Here is a 27,321-nt window from a genome sequence, read left to right as displayed (position 1 = left end):
GCACCCTATACAAACTTTTCCTCAAACAGCTCTAATGGAATGCACCTAATATACATTGCCACATCTATTAATGCCATCAATTTTAAAACCAGTTAGTTGGCTTCCAGCTTTAGAGATGAGCACAGGTGAACACATCACTCCCTGAAACTATTTAACATTTTTAATGTTCAGCTTACCAGACTGAAGAATTTTACAAGGAACGTGCCTCAGAGGAAGAATAAATTTTATCTTAAATCTACTATGGAGAGCCACGTGAACCGATAAAAATACTTATCAAAACAAGACAACTGCTTCTATTTTTTTTTTTTTTTTTTTTTTTTAAGTAACAGCCACCTGGTTGGAAATGCTAATTTGGGGGGTTAGGGATCAGAGGCCACTTAATAATAAAATAGTAGTAGCAAATACTTTTTCCTGACAGTTTTCCAAGATCATCTCAAATGCTGTAAAGTTAGTGTGGGGCGGGGGGGAGGAATGGGGAAAAAGACATTCATGTTTGAACTAAACAAAAAAAGTTATCTTTTGTATTTTCATCTATTAACTTTGAAGTGTTTCAAACTATTCCAGAATACTCTTATAGTTTTAAAACACCAGATGTTTTAATATTACTTTCTAGTAGAAATTTAATTAATACCTTCAAAAGACAAATTCTGCCAAAATTTTGACAGTAACTCTGTAATTTTCCTTCTGCTATGTGTCAGATTCTAACTTTCTGACAGGAAAATTATGAACTAAATTTCCCTTATATAAGGAATGGTTTGATGTTTTTAAAATGTTTTTCCTCAATTCTATTATCAATAAATTCTAGATTCCTCAATAAAGATAAAGACAAAATATAAATTTATGTAAAATAGAGAAGTTTATGTAGTCCACTAAAATGTTTAACTGGTAATGACAAAATAGGACTTTCATTTATTTAAAAAAGGCATTTTGTAAATATTTACCTAGAAAACATTTTTATAATTATCAAAAATGATAGCCTATTGTCTTTATTTTTTAAAAGCATCTAAATGACCAATGGCAAGCTAAGATTATATATTAATTGTAAAACTTCTAAATTTATAGGAATACATTCCACAGTAACTTACTGAATCTGTGGAAGCCTAAATTGCTAATAACATTTATAGTTAATATTGAAGTATGCATTCTAAAGATGCTCCTAAAACATCCCAAATTGAAATAAAATGGATTAAAAAGCTCACAGCTCTGGATATGTAAAGGGACTACTTAAGGAAAACATTTTAATTAAACTATTTGTATTAAGTGATTTCAGTTACTAGCTACTAAAATTTGAAGAATAAAAAGGTAAAGCATAGAAGTGAGAAACACTAAATTAAAGGTGAGACCTCAACATACTTTTTACTCAAGCAATTTTTCAGACTATAAGTCCCTGCTGTGAATACTAACTCATAAATAGGAAGAGTATTAGATATCTCTTATACGATGCAAGTTACAAACTGCTCTAAGGGCAAACTGCATACCAGCTAAGTACTTTCACTTTCTGATAACAGACCGCCATGATATTATGCAGTTTAGGACTATGACATCTAATTTTAAAATGCCAGAATAAAGCTTACATCTCTTTCACTTTCGTGTAACTTAAATATATATAGTATTTTACAGTTCTCTTTATAAAGATGTAAACATTAGGACCCAGGCCTGTTAATTAATACTCCTTTTCATTCTAGCTCACCTATGTAAAGAATGTAAGCTACTGAAATGGACTTTAATTAGTTTTGGACTTAAAAATTATATTACAACATCCTAAGTATAATTTAGATCTTAAACTAAAAAACAAACAAAACCAATTAAAGAAGTCTGTAAGTTCTAAAACAAGCATTCAAACATATCAAAAGGATTGGAGCAAAAGGAAATGAATTACACTTTTAAAGACTGTTGTCTATGTAACTTAGGGAAGACTTTGACTCGTTTTACTTCAACCCACTATAGAATTGAACTGAGGTTTATATTAAGTATGAAGTTTTTGTTTTGTTTTTTTAAAATCCTCACCCAAAGATATGTTTGAGTTTTTAGATAGAGAGGAAGCGGGTACGGGAGAGAGAAACAATCATCGGCTCCCTCCCGGATGCTCCCGGGGATCCAGCAGGGACCCTAGGTAAGTTCCCTGAGGGGGAATTGAACCTGCAACCTTTTGGTGCACAGGACATCAACCAACAGAGCCACCTGGCCAGGGCTTGAGTATGAGAACAGTAATCAAATAATTTTCTATTTTAATTAATATTACCAATAAAGTTTTGCTTCTTTAGTGACTGACTAGACTTGAAAAATACTTTTTTGAGAAGGAACTTTCTTTTGCCTACCAAATAATGGCTGGTGTATAATTTTTGAGTATTCTGACTTAAAAGGATACTCTATCAGGAAATATTTGGATTTCATGTCTTCTTTTAATTCAGATAATTTATTTCTTGGAAGAGATCCTCTAGAAAAGCACTGTCCAATATAAATGTAATGCAAGCCACAAGTAATTAAAAAATTTCTAGTAGTCACGTTAAAAAAGGGAAAAACGAGTGAAATTAGTTTTAATAATATCTTTTCTTTAACCTAATTTTACCCAAAGTATCACTTCAGTATGTAATCAATGTAAAATATTATTGAGATATTTAAAAAAACTTTGTACTAAGTTTTCAAAATCTAGTGTGCCCTTTACACAGTCAGCACACCTCAATTCGCACCCGCCACATTTCACGCATTCAACTGCTACATGTGGCTACTAGTTAGTACTGGACAATGCAACTCTCCTTAAAATTAGAAAGTAATACTCAAAACTAACTTTTATTGAGAACTTGAGGTGAAAAGTCCCATCTACACCTAAGAAGGCTTTCAGAAAACTAGAAAGCCCTGAAGATCATAAAGAGGTAACTTACACAGTTATGGTACTGGGTGCAAAGCATTATTTTAAATTTTCAGCTAGCTTTATTTTACCTCATGCTTCCTTTTTTTCATCAGCAGAAAGTGAAACTTCAACTCAGTCCAAAATAATAAGTATTTATTATGATAAGACCTTATTGTAAGTTTATTTAGTGTCCTTAGGTATTACACACAGTGTATAAGTTCTATTTTTGAATATAAAATTCTATATGAAGAAAAATGCTTTCCCTCCCAAAAGAATTTTTGCTAACTTTTTCAAACTAAAAGACATAGCAAATTACACAAGCATAAAGTGAATTAATGAAAACATGTGAAAAAAAGGACAAAGTCTTCCTGCATGTCAGGTTAACACAATAGTAATAATAGATCAGGAGTAACGCAAAGGATCCACTAATTAACACGACAGCAATTAAATCCTCAAAGAATAGGAGCCAGTTTGAATTACAACATGTTTTTGCAATATTAACATTTTGTTCTTCTAGCAATTTTCCAAACTCTACAATTTTTAAAACATGAATCTCCAAAAAACTGGCAATATTAAAAAATAGTCTTTGACAGGTTGTAATGGTCTTTGTATTTGTCAGGAATTGAGTGTGTGGAAGTAAACAACAGACAAGGGATGCCATGTTACAACAGTGGTGTAGCTCTTTACAGAGATAAAAGGTAGTAATGGAAGAATCCATGAACGCTTAATGTTTCAAGAAGCCTTAACTAAATTTGTATATTTAACTACAAAAAGGCTCCACGGACTAATTGAAACATTTGTTTCTTCGCTTTTGGGAAATTACAGCAATTTAGTGTAGCACTATTAGTGTTCTTGGGTTAATCAAAAGTTCCTACTGGAACTTAGAAGTTTGACTAATACAAAAATGGAAAAGATTGCTTAAGCACTTTATTTGGGATACAAAGTCATTCTAATCACAGCGGGTGGAAGGGAACAAGGATTAAAAAGAAGGGAGCTGGGTAAGTAGAGAGCAGGAATGAAAAGGGGACGTAGGTGGTTATAAAAAAAAGAAAGAAAGAAAGAAAGAAAGAAAACAGGTTGGGGATCCTGAGATTAGATCCACTTTCTGTCAGTGATTACTTGAGACTATTTTGGTGTCAAGGTTCTGTCTGCCGGTATCTTAAAACTCTTCTGTGATTCCGGAGATGTAAATGACAGCTACCCTCATCTTCTACTTTCCCGAAAGCCAAGGACAGAGAAATGCAGATCTGCATCTGAGAAACAAAGATGCTTTCTACCATTCTTCTAAGATGGTGGCAGAGTCTCTTATAAGAGGCTTCCCCAAGAAGGAAAAATGAAAGAGGGAGAGAAGAAAGCCATAGCAGAATTCCCTGGCTCCGTTTCACGCCAGTGCTCCGTCACGTCCACCGAGCAGCCCCTCCGGCCCGGCTATCTCCCTCCCTAGAGGTTAAGCCCTCCCAGGGCATTGTTTGGCCAGGGTCCCTATTTACCCCTCCTCGCCTCCACCATCCCTGCATCAGGATCTCGGGAAGCCCCCGGGCAGAAACCCGAAAAGCTAGGAGAGTACTTGGATTCGAGAGCCTCCTCCAAACCCCCTCTTACTAACTGGTGTAGAAAGGGAAGGGAAGTCTGGCCTTCGCTTGGGTGGATTCCTCCGGGGTCAGAGACGTCCCCTCGGCCGGAGTCGAAAGGAGGTGGCCATTTGCGCCAGGCCTCGGTATTGAAAAACCCCAACCAAGGCGAGGGGCCTCCTTGGTCCCCGGACTCCCGGTCCGAGTGTCAGGTGCGGCCCTTAGTTCCCAACCCTCGGGGCACCGGCAACGACAGCGCACAGGCCCCGGGCTGAGACCGGTCTCCCGCCCGACCGCAGGGAACCAGGGACCCGGACTGGGGCCCGAGCCGCATCGTGCCCGCCCCCGCCCTACCTGAGGGGGCCCGGGCGGGGTCGCTAAGGGCCGCTCCCGGGAGCCCCGCGACGGCGCGGCTCGGCGACAGAGGCGCCTCGTCTCGCCGGGGCAGAGCTCGGCGGCGGCTTCACGACCTCAAACTCCATCGGGAGCTACAGGGACAGCCCCGTTGGCGGCGGCGGAGGCCGCGACGGGGCCTCCTCCTCCTCCTCCCACCGCCTCCTTCTCCTCCACCTCCTCACCACGGAGGCGGACCTGGAGGGAGCCTGACCTAGCTCTCGCGAGAAGATACTCCCCACTTCACGCGAGATCACGCAGGACCGGCAGTAGGGGCGGTGGAAGAGAGCGTAGTAGCCCCTGCCACCTGGACTGCGCATCAGCTTCCCTCTAGTGGAGCCGAAACACCCCCATCACGTGACCGGGGAGACCCGGAGTACCGTGGGAGGTGCTGCTAAGATGCCTAGGCAAGCCGAAGAGGGTTATGGGAAACTCCCCACACATTCATCTGCGCCTTGAGCCAGCCTCTTGAATATTGGTTTGAATCAGTGTCCGTCTGACTCCCCTCGTGGAAAGCGTGGTATCCATTTAGCAAATCTTATCCATCTGTATTACATTCTATTCACTCTCCCGTAATCAAATGCTGACCCCCCCCCCCCCTCAGGCCCTGTAGCTGACAAGCAACCTGTTTAAAATTAAAAAAAAAAAAAAAAAAAAGCATTTGTTTGGCAGGCAATAACATATACCTACCTCTCTATTAAAAGGAAAACTGAGCTCCTCAGAAGCTGGCCGGCATCAATATTAAAGAACAAACTCTGGCATTAATAGCTCCATAACTATTTAAAGGATTTTTCACAGTAAACTGCAAAGCATAAATTACCCTCATCCTCACTGTTTTTATATCAGAAGAAGTAGACCGGGGATACCAATAAGGGAATTAATGTTTATGGACTACTATGTGCTAGGTCCTGTATTAATAATAATTTCATTTTTACTTTCATGTATATTTCACGTGTCCAAATAATCCTAAAAGGCAGACACTATTACTCTGTGTTCCTGATGAGGTGAAAAACATAGATTAAGAAAGACACTTTCCAATATGAAACCAGATGTCCAACACAAGCATCTATGGAAGTAAACTCGTGAATTAGAAGACATATGAAAAGCAGTTTATAATCTACAATGAGCTTACAAATATGGTTGCTTTTCTTAAAAATTCAGTAGCTACATCAAAGACTTTTCTCCCATACGTTATCTTTTTCATACTCTTCTTTTTATGAAGTATAAGCCAATCCTAGAGAAGGTTCCCAACAGTGGTTCATTTGGTTGTTTTACATTCAACTAGATAGTGTTGGGTGTATGTATGTATATATGTGTGTGTGTATATATATATATATATATATATGTATTTCTCCATTTAACTAGACAGTCATACATCGTGATATAAAATATTTCAAAGGTGGCCTGACCACTGACTATATTGAAAATTACGATCAGAATTCTTCTTTCCTGGCATTCCCTGCTTTATTTTCTCCAACTCCATTTCCAAAATCTGACATATATTAATTTTACTTATTTGTTTACAATTTGATTCCCTTCACTAGAATCTAGGTTTCATGAGAACAAGAATTTTTGTTGGTATACCTAACCTCTACATATTTTAAGGACTCCATTTAGTATTTGTTGAATGAACGATTAAATGAATAACCAGGAGAAATGGTTTCCTTCTTTAAAATTCACAGATGTAGGCAAAACACAAAGCTCTCCATTCCCACCTCCAGTTTATTACCTCTTGTGTAAACATATAGGATAGTTACATCCAAGGAAAAAGGGAAAGGATTTTCTCTTGCACCAAAGTAACAACTACCTTTCCAAGACATTTTATACAAAAACGCAGTAAATGAAGAGGCTGAAGATAAACATATTGCATTTTCCATCATATCAAAACACAACTAAAAGTGAATGTTTTAAATGAATCAATTCAACATTTTACTTTTGTCATACCTGCATTTTAAAAAAGATTTTCCTGAAATTGTTTAAGCACGTCATGCAAACAGACATTCTCCTAGAAATGTTTTGATATCACTCTGTGCTAATTGAACAGGAATAAATAATAATAAATAACAACCAACACTTGCACAAAACACCCCTTCCCCCCACGCAAAATTCTCAAAGTGCTTACAAAAAATTTCACAAGATTTTACCTACAAGGCACACATAAAACTTAAACATAGTTCAACCATAATTTTTAAAACATCAAAGATAGATAATTCCTAAAAAAAAACCCAAAAAAACAAAAAACAGTTTACTACTATCTGTTCATCCACCCCTATCTGTATCCCTCCCCAACAAAATTTCACTCTAGGAAGCAAAAGTAAAAAAAGTCATTTCAATCACAGACTATTTCTGATAGGAAAATGTGTTCATGCCTACAAATGGCCAATCATAGGTCAAATGGGAAAGAAAACTAAGCACTGCCACTATCATGTTCTTCAGTAGAAGAAAAACACTATTTGCTTTAGAAAAATTATGTCTCCAATGGAGTACGCAAATAGCAACATTCATAAAGACACCAAACTCTCCTTTTTTTCTTTCCCCTCTTCTTTGTTGTAAGGAACTCTGGAAGAGCTAAATATAAAATCAGGTAATTTTAGACCTGGAAATGACCTTACAAATTAACAATACTGAAGTTATTATTTTGCATATAAATTTAAGAGAAGTCAAGAAGAGGTGACCTATCCAATGACACTAACTGGTGACCTGGGGGGTCATGAAGTTGGCTTTTTTATCTGAGAGCTGGATTCTTTAAAGTCTCTTCCAGAGTTAAAATTCTATAGAAAATATATTTTTCACAAGTATCACAAAAAAGATAACATTTATAACAATCAACATGTGATTATCACAAAATTCTTATAAATGGTACAAAGTATACTACATATTAAAATATGGAAGGGCTTCAACAGACACTCAATATAGCAGAAAATGTACATAAAGCTGAGGTGAGTATAAGAGGAATAGAACATCCAGTCAGGCTTCTTTACTAAAAGTAGTTCCTGTCTTTTAGATAATATGATTTTCCCTGCAATATATTTTAATCTGTGTTATGACAACAAAAAAGTTTTGTGTTATATGTTGACAAGGATACTAGAGAGCAATGGCTCATAATGCAATCTGAAATATTACTCTTGGTAAAATAACCATAGTCACGGTTTTGCTTTTGGCACATTTCTGGAAATATACCATAAAACTCTAAAGATAATTAAGATTTTTGTCAACACATATTAAATAAAAATCACATTAATGTTGATGAAAAGTTACTATTAAAAAGGGGACACTAATAGCTACCCATGTTTAAACGGTTCATCTAGTGATAGCAAAAAAATTACATATTGACAATTCAAAATACAAAAGGGAATGAACTACTGATACACACAAAATGGATGAATCTCAGAGGCACAATGCTAGGTGAAAGAAGCTTCTCAAAAGGGAGCATACTTTGAGGTTCCACATATGACATTCCAGAAAAGGCAAAATATACCGATGGAGAACTGATGGCAGTTAGGAGGAAATGACTACAAAAGGGCTGCCTAAAGGAGTTTTGGGGGGTGATGGAATGTTCTGTATCCCAACTGCAGTGGTGGTTCCACAAATTTATACCTGTTAAAATTATGAAACTGTATACCAAAAACAAATCACTTAGCCGAGGGCATCACTGTTCAAGAAAGGAAACAAGCAGTGAGAAGCAGCTAGATATGGGAAGTGTTCCTTTGTCTGACAACCTCAGAGAAGTTTGCAAGTGTTTTAAGCATATCATTTCTTTTACATAGATACAGAATTGACAAAGGTCAATTTTACTGTATGTTAATCAAAACAATAAAATAAATTTTAAAAAACAAAGGGTTGAACAAATATCTTTGGTAAAGTTTTGATTTCTAAAAATATTTTTTTTAGAGCTTCATGCCAATGGTTTATTTTACTGGCCACAAAATTATTAGATGCCACTGCATTAAATAAAATCAAGGCATTTAGGCCTAATTAATCATTTATAAATTATGTATATCAACAAACTATGGAAATAATATTTTAAGAATATATAAGAAAATTCTGATATACCCAAGTGAATACGAATTGTGCTCCTTTTAAAACAACAGGTACCTTGGGGATTAGTTTGTAATCCAAAAGCAGTTGATTAAAAAAAAAATTCCTATCCCTATTCCAATTATTCCTATCCTCTGTTCTTAGTGACTAATAATGGATAATAGTATGTTTTATATTTTATTTTGTATTGCCACTATCCTAATTCATGAAAGATATTACATGGGTAGATTATTTTACACTTCCATCAATTATCTAGAGACTCAAATCCAAATATGGAAATACTGCTGGATCCTCTGTCATTAGAATCAAGAATATTTAAGAAAAGAGTATTTCTCTAGGTATACCATGGGGATTTATATATAACATATGAGATGAGATAGCATTCCATCAGCCCAATCATGCCTTCCACTTCAGAACTTATACAGTATAAATTCAGAAAAAAATGTGCAAGCAGACAAAAATAAGACCCAAAGATGAAGAGGAAATGCAACGTTACAAATGATGCATTTCCATAGAAAGACTTGCCTAACAGAATAATATCTGGCTCCCATAGCAAGGTGTGATTCTAATTATAATAAATTTTGCTTTTTGAGATCATGAATGGGTAGTTTTTCACCACTGCTCCGGCCATGGACAGAGGTTACGTGCTTTTTGAGAGCAGATTTGTGCTTGAAATCCATGTCACAACAATGGCATTTGTATGGCCGATCCCCACTGTGTATGTTCAAGTGGTCCTGCAGAGTGCTTTTAGCAGTAAATGTCTTCAAGCACACAGTACACTGGAAGGGCCGTATGCCCATGTGCCCTCGGATGTGTCGGTTGAGATTTTTCTTCTGCGTAAATGTTTTCCCACACTGTAAGCACAAGAACAGTTTATGCATCTTAAGGTGGCGCAGATAATTTTCAACATGAAGAAATCCTCGTGGACACCTGGGGCACTGGTGCCTCAGTGAATAAACATCCTCCAGATTCTGAATCTCATTTGCTGTACTATGACTTCCTTCAGCATTCCCACAAAACGAGCCTTGGTCTTGATTCCCAGGAACTTCTGCCCCTCTGCTCTCAACTGTAGAATTAATAAGTGAATGCTGTGTTTCAGGGAAATACATGCTTGCTTTTGAAGAGGTACAAGGCTGTGAAAACTGCCCATTTTCTACACTGGCGGTACTGATAGATTCCACATGGAGGATACAAATTTCATTGTCTTTAAAACCCATATCGACTGAAGACAGCTCTGGTGACTTCATTTCCTGTCTTTCTGATGTCAAGCTCTCTACAGTAGACTGTAAAGCACTGCTTTCCTCTTCTTTAACATGTAAATCTATGTTTACAGGACTATCTTCTGAAATTTCTATTATCTCACAGTCTTTATCTGCATTTTCTTCTTCATTCTTAACATCTGGGTTAGAGGATTGACAAAGGTCAGTATGTTGATTGTTGTTTTTCATAGAAAGATCAATTTCCAGATATCCTGACAAAGCTTCTGTACACTTTTCCACAATGTGAACCATCTGGAGGTAACTAGCAGCAGTCAAATATTTCAAAAGCTCTTTTCTTTTAACTTCAAGTGCTCCAGTATAGCAAGAAAGCAACAATTTTCTGCCAACTTCTGCACTCTGCAAGATGGTGATTCTGACATGTTTTGACTGTGTGAGTAAAAACTGATCTCTCATGAAAGTGGAGCAAGCTGCTAAAATCACCTTGTGTCCCTGGAACTCAGTGTCATTAATATAAATTGACACATCACAAAATAAATTCTGCTGTCTCAAGAGATTCATTTTCTGCAAGACTACATCTCCTTGCTGTTCAAACTGGAAGTGCAGAACATCAGACTCAGCAGCCATGGTCACAATCTAAGCAAAATAAAATACAAACATTGATGTAAAAATAGGGAATGCTTTGCTACACTGATAGTAAAAACAAACAAACAAAATCCAAAACCTGGATAAAAGATGACTCAAATTATAATCTGGGTGCTAAGAGTGAACCCCTACACCACCAACTCAAAAGCCAGAAAATTAAATTTCTCTATGATCTCATGGCACATTTTTCATATTTTTGTTACAGCACTTATTATATTGAATTGTACTTAACAGTCTTTATGTTTTTCTCCTTGGCTAAATTTATGTGCCTTGTGGTGTTAATGCACACTATTAAACGGATTTAACAGTTTCCCAAATTAGAAACCTTAACGTAATCTCTAAACTTGCAATACCGTTCACAACTGCAGATATTTATTCTGTTCACCCGCGCCACTGCCATGTCTTCCAACAGTTCTCCTTGATACCAGTCTCCTATATTCCAAATTACCCTTCTAAGGTCCTGCCAGAATTGACATTTTAAAACTTTTCTTTTTTTCCCCTTTCTCTTCCGCTTTCCTCTACCTTCAGGACAGTCTAACCTTCTTAGCAAACACAAGATCCTTCATGATTGAGCCCTAAGCACCTTTATAACTTTATCATTCCTCTCTTTCATCGAAGCTCCTTCTATATTCAAATTTTCACCATTACCCAGACGAGAAGACCCAAATGCATCTTTGCACATGCTACACTTGTGCTTCCGGTTGCTTTTTCTAGCTAGTGATTTAGCTCCTTTAAGGCCCAAATCAAGTTAGACTTCTGTGACCCCTCCTTCTGTCCACCGCCCCCGTCCCCGCTCCCGCCCCAAGAGTCGGATCCTTCAAGAACATCACAAAATTGTGCTTAGTTTATCTGAGTTCCTGCAGCGAGCAATGGGGACCGGCACAGAGCAGGAGCAGCTTAGAGAATATCTGATGAACTGAATCGGGATCCCCAGTGGCCTGGAAGATCCGCCGCCACAGGTTTTCCTGAGACAAGCCTGCCATGACCAACGCCCTGTCGGCCAGGTGATTGCAGCACCAGTCTAGCCACTCCCGGGCGGCGCCCGGCTGCCCTCCTCCTCCGGCTTCCCCACCTGTCCCAGTCTCCCTCGCGCTCGCTCACCCTCTCCGAAAACGAGAGCCGAGGTTTCCGCGGCAGGGGCGACCCGGACCGGAAGGTGGACTTATTCTGGGAGGAAACACATCCGGTGTCAACTAGCTTTATTCCCTCTGGAGCGGGCTGGGCGTCCCGGAAGAACATCCTGAGATGTTCTCCGTTCCTCCCTCTCCTCATCCCACCCTCCCGAAAAGACCGAAAGGTGCCCGAGTCCCGGCAAATTCCATCTGACGTGTCCCAGTATGAGTACACGAGCCATTCCCTTTCCTGAGTTCTCCTCGACATCCAAATCGCAGACGGGCTGTGAAGTTGGAATACGAGGCGTCTATCAGAATACCCCGCGCCTGGACTACTGGGGAGGTCCTCACGGATTATTATGGGCCGAGCCCTCGCCTTTGCTGGGACATCTACAATTTAAAAGGTGGCGGAGAAAGAAAAAGAAGACTGCCGTAGGGATCAGTACCCCAGATTTCCTAAGTGCCTGCCCCGTTAGGATTTGGCCCCAACCTCTGGATCTTTCTTTCTTTAGTCTATCGCTTCCTTCTCACCTGCCCCGCCCCTCTTCCCCCTTCCCGGGGAAACCCAGGCCTTCCATCGGAACTGTTGGCCCTCCCGTTTCTCGCAGGAGGCCGAACCTCCCTCCCAGTTATCCCTCAAAATCCCATCATCCTTAAAGCCACCGTGAACTGGCCTGAATTAGCCGGCTGGCAGTAGGGAGCCTGTCAACCCTTTGGCAGCCTTCATTATTACAATTATCATCCTATTATTGAAATCTGTACCCTGTCTAGGCAGAGGTATTTAGGGCAGTGCTTTACTAATCTTTGCATTCCTTAGTAGACACCCAGGTATTTGCCAAATGAAGGAATGTCTGAACCAATTTTCTTTTTCCTCCTGGATTTTAGAGAGGCAGGAAGAGAAACACCCCATCAATTGCCTCTCACATGGCCCGCCTGGGGGAGAGCGAACCAGCAACCCACGCATGCGCCCTGACTAGGGACCGAACCCCTGTCCCTGGTGCACTGGTCGACGCTCCAACCAACTGAACTACCCTGCCAGTGCTGAACCAAGTCTTAAAAGTAGCTGCTCAACCCTGGAGTTCTCATGGAAGTAACTGACCCTAGTAACAATGTCTGGTTAACCCAATAGTTGCTTCTGAAGTCAGGCCCAGCATATTTGATTAATGTGTTTTAAAGAATAGGAATGAAGAAAGCATTACTGTATTTAAGTTCAAGCGATTGAAAAGGAAAGGAGGGGAGAGAAAATAAATCACTCACACCAGAGTGTTTATTGTCACACTTTTATTAAGGAAACTTCCCCATAATAAGTGAAGAGGTAGTTCATAGTATGTCTAACATACAACAGTTTTAGAACAGCTATTCACCAGCTGAAATAAAATGTTCTAGGTTGTTTGTTTAGGACAATATTTAAAAGTAGTGACACTGGTCACCCTCCACTTACAGATTTTCTAAAAAAGAAACTAAAAAAAATTAAAACCACATCTGATTTACCTCAGAGCCGCTTCGATTTGGAGTTTGTCTTTAAAATTAAATAAATAAATAAATGTGATACAGTAACTTTTTTAAAAAAACAAACTGGTAAAAAGAGTGTTCTCCCCTTTTTAGTTATCCTGGGGATCCATAGAATACAAATGCTGAATAACTAAGGTTTTTAAAAATCTTCCTCTATAAAACTTATTTGATATCAATAACTTGACCACTTTGCAATACAATCTAAGAAACGTGTATAAACCAAGGACAAAAGTCAAACCCCACCAAAATCAAGGAAATGTCTCACAGAAACAGAACACCTCTCCAGCCAAGAAATGGAGGAGACTGTAAATCACTTCAGTGGTTTGCAGTTACAAAAGATGAGAACTATAGCTTTTACTGATACAAAACCACCAAGATGCTGATTTTAAGTGATCAAAGAAAGCAAGGCAGTTTCTTTTATTATTCCTAGTATAAAATCAAATGGATACTTTAGCTTTCTAAGACCCCATGAGGCTGTAAGCTCTGTGAGAGCAGGGACCATTGCAATCTTACCTTCATATCCTCTGCATGTAGCATAGTGCCTGGCAACAGTAGGCGCTCAATCAGTGTTTCTTGAATGACTAATTGAACCCAGAAATAGTCTCCAACCAAAGAGACCAATCTAATTTGAACCCATGCCTTTTAGTCTTCAAACCAGTAACAAAAACAGGGCATGAATATAAGCAAAGGAAGCATTCCAACATGAAATTTCTGTGATAAAATGAGGTTCAAAGGAAATAGTGAAATGGTGGTTAACATGGCAGTGTCTCACTGTTGCATAGAATTGGTACTCTTTGGCTGGGTCATATACAAACCAGCATGCTAGGCAGCATCATTAGACCATATAATGAGTGACCTGAGGCATAAGATAACTATTAATCTTATCGCTCAGTTTTATTCTCATTTTAAATGTTTTAACAAAGGTAGAAATTATACCTCAAGTCAGATTCACATATAAATGTATCAAAGTATTAACAACTGTAAGAATTCCCTCTGACTACTCAAGTTAAACCTAATTTTTGGTTTATTTGTACATGCACTCTCATAGCTCAAAAATAAAAATGGAAAATCCTGATGGAAACTAAACACACACTGTTACCAGGTAAAATCAGTTTCACATTTAGATCCTTCTCACATTTATTCTAACTTGTCCTTTCCCTCCCTAACCAATACCCAGCAAATCAATCACTTGCTTGGGAAGAATGTAATATTCATTCTAACTAAATAATAATTAACAAAAATAAATCCTTCTGTGATATTTTGTTTGCAAAATCCAGGCTGTCTCAGAAAGCCAATAGGGATTCACAACAGTGAGCTTTTTCCTAATGTATTCTTCATCATGTACTAAATTTTTTAAGTCAAGAGGAGTGAGAAAAAATAAGAAGACAATAGCTCATAGTTTGTCACTTATCTACTTTGGCCAACCTTGACCAGGCTACCTCTTTGGGCTTTGGATACCCCAACTTAAAAAACAAACAAAAAAAAGAGGTGGAATAAATGATCTCTTAAGATTCTCTAAAGACTCTAACACTCTTATTAACTATATCTAACTCATGGGTCAGAAACTAGTAAGACTCAAAATTTTATTTCTGAACTATAACATGTGCTTTAGGACAAACAGTTGTCCTGTTTTACCATACTGGAAGATCAACTTCGTATTAGCAATCTCTCAAACATGTCAAGGTAGGACTGTGTAGGGATATCTGAATGCAAAAGCCTGATTGCTCATTCCATGACCCACTTTTTTCACCCATTTCTGATATTAAGGTACATGAGAAAATGAGAATTCAGAGACTATTAGAGTACTCCAGACAAAACTCTGAAGGCCTAACATCTTTCTGATGGCTAAACATCTTTCTGATGATTAACTTCCAAAACAGAATCCAAAGACTGATTCCAAAATAGATTCTTTCTAGAGAGACCATTACATTTTAGCACATTTTGGTATGTTGGAGCCATGCTAACTTTTAAAAAAAGCAACAAAAAATAAATTACACATGAATTATAAGCATTTGGCTTCTTTTGAGGAAGACTTCCCATGTAAAACTGTTGTACAATTGTACTTCTATCCTTTGTTGACTATGCTCCACCTGGTGATACGTAACTATGCCTGCAGGTGTTGCCGAAAAGACTGCACTCTGGTCTATGTGAACAATTCAGTGACATGAAATTGGGTCATAATACTGTTGAAAAGGATGCAGAACAACCAAAAACATCTCTTTATAGCTAGCTCCAAGAAAAGTACAAATGATGGGAAGTAGATTCTTCCATTCATCAGACATAGGTAAATTATCAATAGGCAGCCACAGTTCTATCACATATTCAGGCCAATAGGATTATCACTTTATATCTCCATCTATTTCCTGCCAAAGAAAAACATTATTCACTTCTCTGAATAGCATCGATTACTGGAGTGCAGGTGATGTTATTAACTTGTTGGTTCCTTCAGAATGTGCCCAGTGAAAAGCCTAAAATAATGTCAGTCTAAAACGTAAGTCAGTATTAGGTAGACAAATGGAATATTCCTTGGGAAAGGAAAACAGAAGTCGTAAGATAATTCAAAACAGAAAATGGGAGAGGGCAAAAGGAAGGCAAGACCACTCAAGTGATAAATTGCCTGGACTGTTAGTACTTTGATGCCCTCCTACAACCTGCAGAGAGGCTATGGAGAAGTCAAACTAGCAAAATCACTCCTAAAAAGACTCAGACTATTGCCACGATTTCGGTCAGTTCTAGTTTTGAGCATAAAGCCCCTAATTTGTTCAATTCACACAGGTACTATCATTCCTTAAGTTCAGGACAGCTTGGGCCAGTTTACCTGCATCCAGGACCTGTGTTGCATCAGGCTGTGGCTGACACCCTTTAGAGTCTGTGACTGTTGTACATGCAAAAGAATCAAAATCCACTGTGAGGTCTTGCACATTTCTTTCATTGGCATTATCAAAGCTGTTTTTGCCATGCAGTTGTTTAAGGTGTTTCCTCAAAACTGGCTTATGTGCAAAAACCATGTCACAATAGTTACACTTATGGGGCTTATCTCCACTGTGAAGGTTAAGATGATCCTGTAAGGAACACTTCTGAGAAAAGGTTTTCCCACAGATCTTACACTGGAAAGGTTTAATGCCGGCATGCACACGCATGTGTCGATGAAGATTGCCTTTTTGAGTAAAAGTCTTGCCGCAGAGTAGACACATAAAGAGTTTGTGCATTTTTAAATGGTTGGCGTAGTTCTCCAGGTGACGGAACACCCTGGTACACTTTGGGCATTGATGATGCCACTGTAGGCCTTTGTCTACACCTCGAATATTAGGCCCAAAGACATCTTTTGAGGCCATGACGATGTTATCACTGCCTGTGTAAGAGAGGGCATAATTGTGGAGATGGTTTTGTTCTATTTCACTTACTCTGTTTTCCACAGTTGAATTTATCAGGGAGTGCTGGGGCTCTGATGAATGTAAAGCAGTGGGTTCAGAAGAAATAAACTGGTTCTGATCTTTTTTACTTCTAACCTCTGATACATCCCCAATAGATTCTACCTTAACAATCTGAATATCACTGTCCTCCATATCCATACTGTCTTCAGATGGATGAATACAAGGTGAGTCCTGCTTTGGGGAGCCTCTGGCATCTCCCTGCTGTTCTTTTGACTGGGGAGAAGCACTCTGCGGTTCACATCCCTCTTTACTATCCATTGGTTGTTTTGGCTTTATAAACTTCCACAAGGCCTGTGTGCACCGTTCTACAATGTGGCTCATCTGAAGAAAACTCGCAGCAGTCAAGTAATTTACCAGTTCCATTTCAGGGAATTCCAGCACACCACTATAACAGGATAAGAGCAATTGTCTCCCCACTTCAGAACTCTGTAATATGGAGATTTTCACCTCTCTGGAATCATTCAGTAAAAACTGGTCTCTTAAGAAGGGGGAACCTGCAGCAAACACAATTTTATGTCCCTGTACCTCAATATCATCTATGAGAACTGTAACATCACAAAATTTATTCTCTTCTCTTAATTTGTTCATTTTTTGTAACATTGAATCTCCATAATTTTCAAACTTGAAGTGAAGGAGATCTGATCTTTCAGACATTTTGGCAGACCTGAAGAACAGAAATGTAAAAAGGATGAATTTAAGAAAATTCAAACAATGAAGAAACCTGGATTTTTCTTCCAAAAGCAAATTTGTGTTGTCATATCTATTTGTATGTAACCAAGTGAAATTGGCCTTGAAAGAGGAAACAGTGTAACAGCTTTCAAAAGCTGTTAAAAATTACTCCTTGCTAACATCAAGTGTCAAAAGCACCTAAGGAATGGACTTGTATCAGTATAAATAGCTTGGCATTTATTCAACTTTTTAAGAAACTTAATACAAGAATAGGGCTTGAGTTACTCCAAGAGCTTTTTTTTTCCTTCTCAAATAAGAATTCTTTCAGGTTTCAAAAATGAACTAAAACATCCCCACAAGTAATAGTGAAGTAACTATTTTCTTTTGCATGACACTGTGAACCTGATTCTTTGAGGACTAAACACTGTTCCTTTTCTTTGTGTTGTAAAGAACTGCCGTGACATTGCTTTGCCCCATTCCCAGATAAACCTTCTTGTTTAAACTGATGTGTATTTATTCCTACAAGTGATAAAATGAAAGTTATTAGACCTAAAGGGATGTTTATCCTGTGTATTTTAGACAAGTCTAATTCTCTCTCAAGAAACACTTCTTAATATAGAAAGCAAATAAATTATTTGATATAGAAGAAAGTTGAGCCACTTGGTCTGAGTAGGAGTAATGATCTAATTAATCCTTACTAGATTCTGTTCTTTATTCTTTGCCCCTGTGTATCTATCATTACTCATCAACTGGATAACTAGAACTGATTCATAAATGTTCCCTGGCTTCCAGGTTCTATTCCCTCTAATCCAACTCCTACACCACCACCTGACATCTTTTAAAAACACAGATCTGATTATATCCAACCCCTGCCTCATATCCTTCTGGGATTTCCCATTGTTTCCTGGAATAAGACTAATCTCTTGAGTATAATTAACATAAACATTGGCATAACCCATTCAACTATGGAGAAGGTGTCTTTGCCAAAACTTTCTGCATATTTGCCCCTTTATAGATCAATTCCTTTGGAGAAGGTCCCCATATTCCAATTCCATACTTTTCAAATAATTTTCTGATAATTTGACTTCCCATGTGCATCTCTAAAGGAAAGGCTGAACTAGCTATGCCACCATAATTCCAGTCTACCAGCCATTGTAAAATTAATAAATTGGCACATGTCTGTATGCCAGTCTTCTTTGAGATCAGTAGGTATATAAGGTCTACCCTTGAGAAATAGCTCTACAATATCAGTGCATCAATAAATTCACCTTGAATTTTGAGCATTCATTAACTCTGTAGCTGCGAATCATATGAAACAGCTAGCTGGTCCTGGCCACATCTGAACTCTAAAGCTCAATCTTTGTAATCTTATCTATTGTAACACTGACACAAAGGTTCACAGAACACAAGCTCCTGAAGGCAGAGTCCAGGCCTTATATTGCTCAGTGCCTTGCGCACAATAGCACTCTACTGACTCCAAGGGTTAGCACAATTATTTCTTTAGTCTAGAACACTCCTCCAGGCCAATTCTGAGTCCTTTATTTCCTCTGAGAGGCCCTTCCCTGACCCCTTACACTAACAGTTGTCTCTACTGGACCCATAGCATAGTACTTCTACCATAACACTCAAAATCCTTTATTAAATGCTTGTTTCTTGCCCTCCAAACAGCAAGCTTCATGGCATTAGAGGGAAATATCTCCATCCTAATCAATGGGCTAATGCTGGGAATGTGCATCTTCTAAAGCAAAACACTTTTTGCTTTTGCTTCAAATTCTACTTACTGCAGCCACATAACCGGCCAAACCCTCTCCTGTTGAAACCAGCATGTACTCCTGCCACCTAATATTGTACTAAACAAATGGCAGTGCTCAGTTTGTGTTTGTTGAACTTACAGGATTTGTATGGCAGTGATTAGAAGGAGAAATTGCTGTTAGCAGGACCAGCTCAGTGTCTGCAGAAGCATTAAAGGTCTGAGACCGTGAGAGCTTAGAAAAAGGAATGAAAATGGGAACACAGGGCAGGGAAAAATAACAAAATATATTTCATAGCACTTGGTAACACACCGGGTACAGAAAATGAGAAAAAGGAATATGTAGGTTCTGAACTTAGGAGTTCAGCTGAATAAAACCATCATTGAAAGAAAGGTAAAATTTAGTAGGGAGAACTGGTATGGCACAGGTATGTCAACAAAAATATACAGCACAAATTAAAAGCTTTTCCCTTTTATGGCATTCTGAATGTACAGATAATGAAAATCACTATAAATATGAGAGAGAAGGGATGTAGAGAAGCAAATGTTGCATCAGAGAAAAGATGGTGAATATCAGGGAAAAAAGGAAAAAATCAGTGAGAGACAAGGAATATATCAGTAAAGAAAGCAGCAAAACTATACTACCACTGGTCAGTTTTAGCAATTACAGCATCTTAGTATATTCACTCTGAAAAGGGTGAATGTTCCAATTTAAAACAGAATTATAAAAATAGCTACTGTTTCAAGTAAGCAAACAAAAAGGGCATTTTTTTTTTTTTTTTTTTTTTTTTAGAGTTTAGCTTGTTCTTAACACAGCCTCAGGTTAGTTTCCAGCCCCCCCCCCCCCCCCCGCCACACTCACAATGAGCATTAATGGCTTCCATCTAGAGTGTGACAGTACTGACCATGTTTTATTTTATTTTTTATTCTTACCAGAGGGCATGTTTTCACTGTTTTTAGAGAGACAGAGGGGGAGAGAAGGGAAAGAGAGAAACATCGATGCAAGAGGGAAGCATCGATTGGTTGGTTGCCTCTTGCATGCACCCAGTCTGGGATGGAACTGCAACCCAGGCATGTGTCCTAACTTGGAATTGAACCCACAACCCTTTGGACACAGGATGATGCTCCAAAGCCAGGGCCACAGTGCTTTATTTAGGCAACTATCCTAAGGGATAATTGTTCCTAAAAGCTCCAAAGATGAGGAGCTGGAAGTTTCCTTTACTTCCTCCTACCCATTAGCCTCAAGAAACCAACAGGAGCAGCCAAACTGGTATCCCAGGAAAGTGCTTACATTGATTGGTCTGCTATAGTCCAAGAATACGAGGAAAATTTATTCTGTTTAAGAAGTTTTCCCTAATATGTGTCAGCACACTCTATTGTTTCCCCTTGATAAACTCATTTCCAGGCCACACAGTTTATCCCTCAATTGTTTCCTGCCACTAGTTTCCCTTTCCAATAGACTGTTAATTATCTGAGGGCAAGGACCAACTGTTACTTTTTATACAGATCATTCAACAAAACCCAGCAGAATAATGAACTCTGAATGTCTCCTGTGAAATTATTGTGAGCTATGGTAGAAATGCTCTTCATTATCAGGATATCATCTCATGAGTGCCCTGGGGAAAATTTCTTTTCAGGGTTAGTTTTGACAACATAAAACCAATTTTTTTTTTTTTACAGTAGCTTTATAGTTGTGAGTATAGGAAACAGTTTATTCTTATATTATTATTTATTAATTTTTGGATTATTTGTATTACAACTGTTTAAAAATCTTTTTTAAAATAAAGGTCTTATTTATTTATTTTCAGAGAGGGGAAGGGAGGGAGAAAGAGAGGGAGAGAAAAATCAATGTGTGAAAGAAACATCAGTTGGTTGCCTCTCACACGCTCCAAACCAGGGACCTGGCCCACAACCCAGGCATGTGCCCTGACTGGGAATCGAACCGGCGACCTTTAAGTTCATAAGCGTGGTGCTCAGTCCACTGAGCCACACCAGCCAGGGCAAAACCAAATTTTAAACAAACTTTTTCCTTGTTTTAACTTTTAAAAAATGACAAAATAAAATAATTGTCTTTTTTATGAACTGGTTTAATTTTATTTAAAAATTAGAGGAATTATAGCTAATTTTTACTGAAGGCTTGCTATGTACCAGGTATAGTGCTAAATGCTTTACCTAAATAGACCCACTTAATCCTCAAAATCCCTGTCAGGTAGGTATTATTATCGCCCCCACTTTGCATGTAAGGAAACTCAAGTTTGGAGAACATGAATCCTTTTCTCAGCTTGAGAGATAGTGTTCATGTTAAGCTGGAACTTGTGCCCAAGCCTCATGATGCCAAAATCGTGTGTCAAACAGCTAGGCTAGCTGAAGTTCTGTCGTAAGGATAATGTTAACTGTTGAACGGTTCAGATTTCCCTTCTCATATCCATTCAGCTGTACACATTTGATTTGTATGCTTTTCTGTATTTAGTTCAATAAAAAGTTTATGTTTAAAAAGAAAAAATACAACGTAAATCTGTGTCAAGTCTAGAGGATTTTAATAGTAAGTTATTTACGTATTAGTCATATTCCTGATTGCATTTTATTCCCTTTGTTTTACCTTGGTTTCTCACTTATTTTAACTGTTATTTTTCCATCTTTTGTGGATTTATCTTTTGATACTGAAACTTAATGCCATTTGCAAAAAAAAAGAGAGAATAAAAATTACAAGTATATCTGATTTAGAGAATCCCCAGTGTAATTACCATCTAAGTATAATAGTAATTACTCATAATTTTCATTAAAACCACTCACATAATTCTAGATTATAGCAGAGCTTCTAGTAAATTAAAGAAATGATCAGAAAGAATAGCAACTTGGTCACCACATCCTGTTGATTCTTTTCTCAGGATGATTTCCAAATTTTCTCTCTCTCTCTGTCTCTCTCTCTTTCCTTATTATCATTGCCGTGGTTTTGGTCCTAATCACTTATTGCCTAGGATACTGTGATTAAATATGAATTTTGCCCAGTTTCTATTGGCAAGTTCTGAATGACCTATTTTTCAAACATCAATGTAATTCTCACTTAAGATCACTTACTTTCTCTTTGTTTATACTTACACAATTCTTCCATAACTATTTCCATCACAAATGTGTCAACTGAGTTGAAAATGTCCTTTTGTTCAAACATGCATAACCAAAAAGGATCAGTGACTATTCTAGGTTGGTTGGACAATGTTCACTGGTATCCTATGGGCAGTGAGGAAATACCCCCGTTTCTTATCTCAAATACCTCTAATAACTACTGATAAGGAAGACTTTTCTATTCTGTACAATAATCTCCCAAGCTATATGTCAGTCTGTTTCCTCATTTACCTCATAACTTACTACTCACAACTACTTGGGAATCTTTATCTCTCACTAACACCATTTGCCATTTTAAAAAGATGCTGTAATATACTAGTCTGTCTCTCCATAAACCTCAATTCTCTTTCTCTTTTGGGTAACTTTTATAGCACTACATTCTCCAAGTTTTCACTCTCTTTTTTTTTCTACTTATTATTCTACATTATATACAGAAATATATCATTTCTGGAAATATTTTGAATATTATAGATAAAGTAAAAGTCCTCTTTCCCAACTAACTTTCACTTAGTACTCAGTCTGTTGTAAGTTTGGCCCTTGATGACCCTACCTCCTACCTCCCCCAGTAATTTTTTTTTTAAATTTACTGATTTTAGAAAGAGAAGAGAAGGGGGGAGATAGAGAAAGAAAAACATCAATTTGTCTTTCCACTTATTTATGCATTCTTTGGTCGATTCTTGTATGTGCCCTGATGGGGGCTAGAACTCAAAAACTTGGTGTATCCAGATGACACTCTAATTGGGCTAGGGCCTTCCCTCTATTTTAAAAACTTCTATATGCCTACCCACAGATAATATAAAGTAAAATCATGTTTCTTACACATAAACTATACATTTTTTTTGCAACTTTCTTTTCTCATTTATTGTTTTTGAGAGCTGTATATATAAAATAATTATAGATCTAGTTAATAATTTTTTTAAACTGTTATACAAAAGTGGCCAACTTATTTAAATACTGGACTTAGTTTTCCAACATTTGCTTGCTGGTCTGTTCTTCAAGGGTTCACAATTTGTGTAACAGTAAGTATATCCTTCATAGCTTAGCCCTTGATTTTTTCCATGTTTTTTTTTCGAGGCTTACTTCCTCAGAAAGCCTGTCTGGTTTCTCAACGTTTTATTACGACTCTATTCTAAAAGTTCCTAAATCTCCATCCTCATGGCCAACCTTAACCAAACTTAACCTCAGTTGAAACTACCCAAAATACCAGACCTAGGCTACTTATTCTGTCACTTGAAATGCATGATGTCTAAACTATTGCACTAAAACTCAATTAGTCAAAAATTAAAATGTATGGAGAATGGCTCTAAGAAAAGTGGATATAGCCCTAGCTGGTGTGGCTCAGTGGATTGAGTGCTGGCCTATGAACCAAAGGGTCACCGGTTCGATTCCCAGTCAGGGCATATGCCTCGGTTGTGGGCCCGGTCCCCAGTAGGGGGCCCTCAAGAGACAACCACACATTAATGTTTCTCTCCCTGTTTCTCCCTTCCCCTCTAATAAATAAAATAAATAAAATCTTTTTAAAAAATGGATGTAGAGGCAAGGAAGCCTGTTAGTACGCTATTAGTCTAACAGATAAAGATAGAAATGATGAAGGCTTTAATAGAGACTAATAATATGGATGGAGAGAGGAAACAGAATTGAGAGTTATTTCAATGAACTGATGGACTTGGTGATGTAGAAGAAGAACAAGGAAAAAAGGTCAAAATGACTTCAAGATATTTGCATAGAGTCGCTTGGTGTCTTTGAGAGTTCCATTCAATAAGCTAGAGAATATTGGAGGGGACAATCATGGGTTTGGTCTTAAATCCTTTAGTCAGAGGACCTGGAATGACATCAAGGGGAAGACCCATTAGTTGGCTGGATATGGGTCTGAAGTTGAAGAGGAGACTTGATGATAAATAGTAAGTCACAGATGGAAGCATGACATAAATTGACTTAATTGTGAAAGAAACTGACCTAAAATGGCACAAATTAGAAGAGGATCAAAGACAGAAGGAAAGAAACAGAAAGCAAATACTAACAAACATAAATCCATTACTTATCTTCTCAATCTAGATCTCCTTACAAGCCTTTCTTTCTTTTTTTTAAACCAATGAGCCTATCTTTGCTGAAAATTTTCCCATTCCTTTGACTCCCATATGGAGTCACTGCTTACTGCAGTAGTATAAAACCATGGATTCTGGAGACATGCTTCCTTGGATCAAAACCCTGCTCAACCACTTACTAGCTGTGTGACCTTGGGCAAGTTATTTAAAAAATTCTGTGCTTCAGTTTTCCCATCTGTAAAATAGTAATATTACTTCATAGGGTTGTTATGGAAAATTAAATTAATTTTAAAATAAATTAAATTTAAAATTAAGTTCATTTGAAAAAGAGCTTAGAACAATACCTGGAATGTGCTCCCATAAGCATTTCTCCCATAAATAAACAAAACTTGTCAATTTCCTCCATGAAATCCTTCATATGTGGCTCTTTCTCTCCTCTTCTCTCTTTTTGCATTTTATCATTCTCATTAACACCAAACCAGTTGAGGTCTCCATTATTTCATGTATCATCACCTCATCACTATGCAAAATTGCTTTTTAAAAGGTCACTAATGATCTCTTAATAAAAAAATGCAGTCTTTTTATTTTTTCTCATCCCCTCAATACAGTACATTAATTAATTGTCCTAGTGGCTCCTTCTCAAAATTCTCTTCTCTTGATTTCTGGGTCTTTTTGGTTGTAGGAACTCTGCATTATAATATTTTATTTCCTATCTCTGTTTCTGCTATTACACCAACTGCTACCAGCTTCCATTCCTTTCTGTTTCATAAATGCAACCATCCCCCCAAATTATTCCATTCTATCTCAGTAATATCTTCTTGATGCTAACTATTCCCATGGGTTCCACCTCTATGCTGAGGACCCAAACCTTTACCTCTAGCCACAACATTTAGGCTCAGCTGCAGATATGCACTTCCAACTCTACACTGGACAGTTCCATTTGACCTTTAATTAAAAAAAATACATTTGTTATCTACAGTGTGCTTATGGCTCAATATTGCTATCAATGGCATCAATGGTCTTCAAATGCCAAAAGCCTAAAACCTATAAATCAGGTTTGGGACCTCTGTCGCCCTCAACAGCCAATTTATTATGAAGTCTTCACACCATTCACTACAACACTCGTGCCTTCTTTCCAGTAATACTTTAATAACTTGATTCCAGGACTTCATTACCACTCACTAGGCTGGTCTCATAATTCCTTCAAAAAATTCTCCAATAAGCTCTGGCCGGGTGGTTCGATTGGTTGGAGCATTATCCTGTACACCAGCAGGTTCCATCCCTAGTCAGGGCACATGCCTAGGTTTTGGGCTCCAACCTCGGTTGGGTTGTGTATGGCAGGCAGGTGATCGATGTTCTTCTCTCTCTCTCAAATCAATAAACATATCCTCTGGTGAGGATATTTTTTTAAAAAAGGAAGAAACCTCTATTAAGAATATGTAGACGTTAGCTAAAGAGTCCAAAATCAGTTTATAGAAATTCCTATTCTATAGGTTGGCATCCAGAATAGCATGGCTTTCTACAAATATGGAATATTTGACCAAATCGTTCTCCTCTTTAAAACTCCAGAAACTATCCATCTCCTTTAAAATTGAACCTTTCACCGTCTGGACCCTGGTATACTTTCCCAGTCCCATATCTCCTCTATGCACAAGACACCATCCCCTCTTCCTCCTTTTTCCACACAACATATGCTCAGTCATTCTTTCACAGCTCCGCAACTGCTTCTTTGGCCTGAAAAGCCCCTCTCCACCTCATCTTCCTCAAGAAGTGTAATTCAGAAGTCACTTTCTTTCTTCAGCCTTCCCAGCAACTGCCCCTCGAGCAGTTCATACATATATAACTCATACACAATATATTGTAAGAGCACTTATTTGTTTATATCTGGCTCCCATACTTGACCCTAATAATTGAACCGATATAATCCCCCGTGCCTGGCACAGCGCCAGTAATATAAAAGGTGCTATAGCCAGTAACCGATTAGCAGGAAACCCCAGCAAAAAGGTAACCTCATAGCGATTCCCGGGGGCTGGCACTAAGGCCTTGCTGGGGCCTCAGCTCTGGCACTTTTTGCGAGATGCCAAAGTCGGGCGTCCAAACCAACTGCGGGCCCTCGGCTGGGGTCCCAGGGGGAGGTCCCAGAAGCATCCAAAAGCTCCCCACTCCAGAAGAGGGAAGGGAAAGGGGCGGGGCGCAGCGTGGGCTGGGCCAACGGCTCCTTAAGTCCCCCCGGGCCTAGGCCAGCCCCTCGGCCCTGGTCCCAGTGCAGGTCCTGGCCAATCCAGGGCCCCAAGGGGGCTCCATCCTGAGAGACCCCGTACCCCTGCCCGGTTCTCCGGCCGCCGCCACACTTACAGACCCAGGGGAAGGCCGCAGTCAGGGTTCGGCACCGCCAGGAGCTCCGGCCCCTCGGGGCTCCGGAAAGGGGGAGGGGCAGGGAATCCGAGCCAAAGGGGGACCCAACGGAACCGGAAGGGCAACCCTCACCGGACAGGTACAACTTCCTGGTCCCATGGACCTCTCCACCAATCGGAATGCTCGAAGGGCGCCGGGGCCGCGAGAGAGACTTTCCGCTCTGCGGGAGGAGTGCGGACAGAGTCCCTGGGACTCCGGGTGCGAAGATTTCTTAACGTTTGGGGTTCAGGCTTCTCAATATATCCTCTCGAGCTGGGCCTTGGCCTGAAGGGCGCCTCCGCAATGAAGCTTTGGTAAGTTCCTACTAGGGATATGGGCTCACCTCGTTGAAGCCCTGAAAGCGGGTTTACTTGCTTTTGGTGTTGGTGTTTCCTGGGGATCTGGCATTCAGTGGTTTCCGTTTCTTAGAGCGTGCTGACCCTTCACGTATTTCGCTCGCCGGCCCAGACGGCTCTCCAGGGCCAACTGCCTAGAAGACATGCATACATCTTCAACTGATTGTCCTCATGTTTATGTACTTCTTAATTATCTCAGGTTCATCTTCGG

General features: G+C 38.8%; 3 protein-coding genes across 6 annotated transcripts in view; all 3 read right to left on the bottom strand.

Moving 5' to 3' along the window:
• Positions 1-5,031, bottom strand: part of RC3H2 (ring finger and CCCH-type domains 2) — a 47,260-nt gene extending 42,229 nt beyond the window's left edge. For 2 of the 3 annotated variants that reach the window (XM_054584419.1, XM_054584420.1), the window contains exon 1: positions 4,777-4,994. The gene's annotated coding sequence lies outside the window, so the exon portion shown is untranslated. The other variant, XM_054584418.1, reaches the window with a different exon arrangement.
• A 1,500-nt stretch (positions 5,032-6,531) lies between these two features.
• On the bottom strand, positions 6,532-26,773 carry ZBTB6 (zinc finger and BTB domain containing 6). Of its 2 annotated transcripts, none has more exons than XM_054584416.1 (2): positions 26,716-26,773; positions 6,532-10,706 (listed from the first exon to the last, which is right to left on the bottom strand). In XM_054584416.1, the coding sequence occupies exon 2, from the start codon at positions 10,695-10,697 to the stop codon at positions 9,423-9,425; it is 1,275 nt and encodes a 424-aa protein (XP_054440391.1). In that variant the 5' UTR covers positions 10,698-10,706; positions 26,716-26,773; the 3' UTR covers positions 6,532-9,422. The 2 variants fall into 2 exon arrangements, with proteins under 2 accessions (XP_054440391.1, XP_054440390.1); XM_054584415.1 differs by lacking the exon at positions 26,716-26,773 and adding an exon at positions 11,817-11,922.
• Positions 16,042-26,767, bottom strand: ZBTB26 (zinc finger and BTB domain containing 26). The gene is made up of 2 exons (XM_054584417.1): positions 26,716-26,767; positions 16,042-17,437 (listed from the first exon to the last, which is right to left on the bottom strand). The coding sequence occupies exon 2, from the start codon at positions 17,425-17,427 to the stop codon at positions 16,102-16,104; it is 1,326 nt and encodes a 441-aa protein (XP_054440392.1). The 5' UTR covers positions 17,428-17,437; positions 26,716-26,767; the 3' UTR covers positions 16,042-16,101.
• Positions 26,774-27,321: the final 548 nt, after the last annotated feature.

Source organism: Pteronotus mesoamericanus, unplaced genomic scaffold, assembly GCF_021234165.1.
Source record: "Pteronotus mesoamericanus isolate MK-2021 breed Mesoamerican mustached bat unplaced genomic scaffold, CSHL_Meso_final contig_78, whole genome shotgun sequence".
NCBI classification, from domain to species: domain Eukaryota; kingdom Metazoa; phylum Chordata; class Mammalia; order Chiroptera; family Mormoopidae; genus Pteronotus; species Pteronotus mesoamericanus.
This window is presented reverse-complemented; position numbering and strand designations above follow the sequence as displayed.

Coding starts and splice junctions, on each gene's coding strand:
- ZBTB6 (XM_054584416.1), bottom strand. CDS start 10,697: ATGGCTGCTGAGTCTGATGTTCTGCACTTCCAGTTTGAACAGCAAGGA.
- ZBTB26 (XM_054584417.1), bottom strand. CDS start 17,427: ATGTCTGAAAGATCAGATCTCCTTCACTTCAAGTTTGAAAATTATGGA.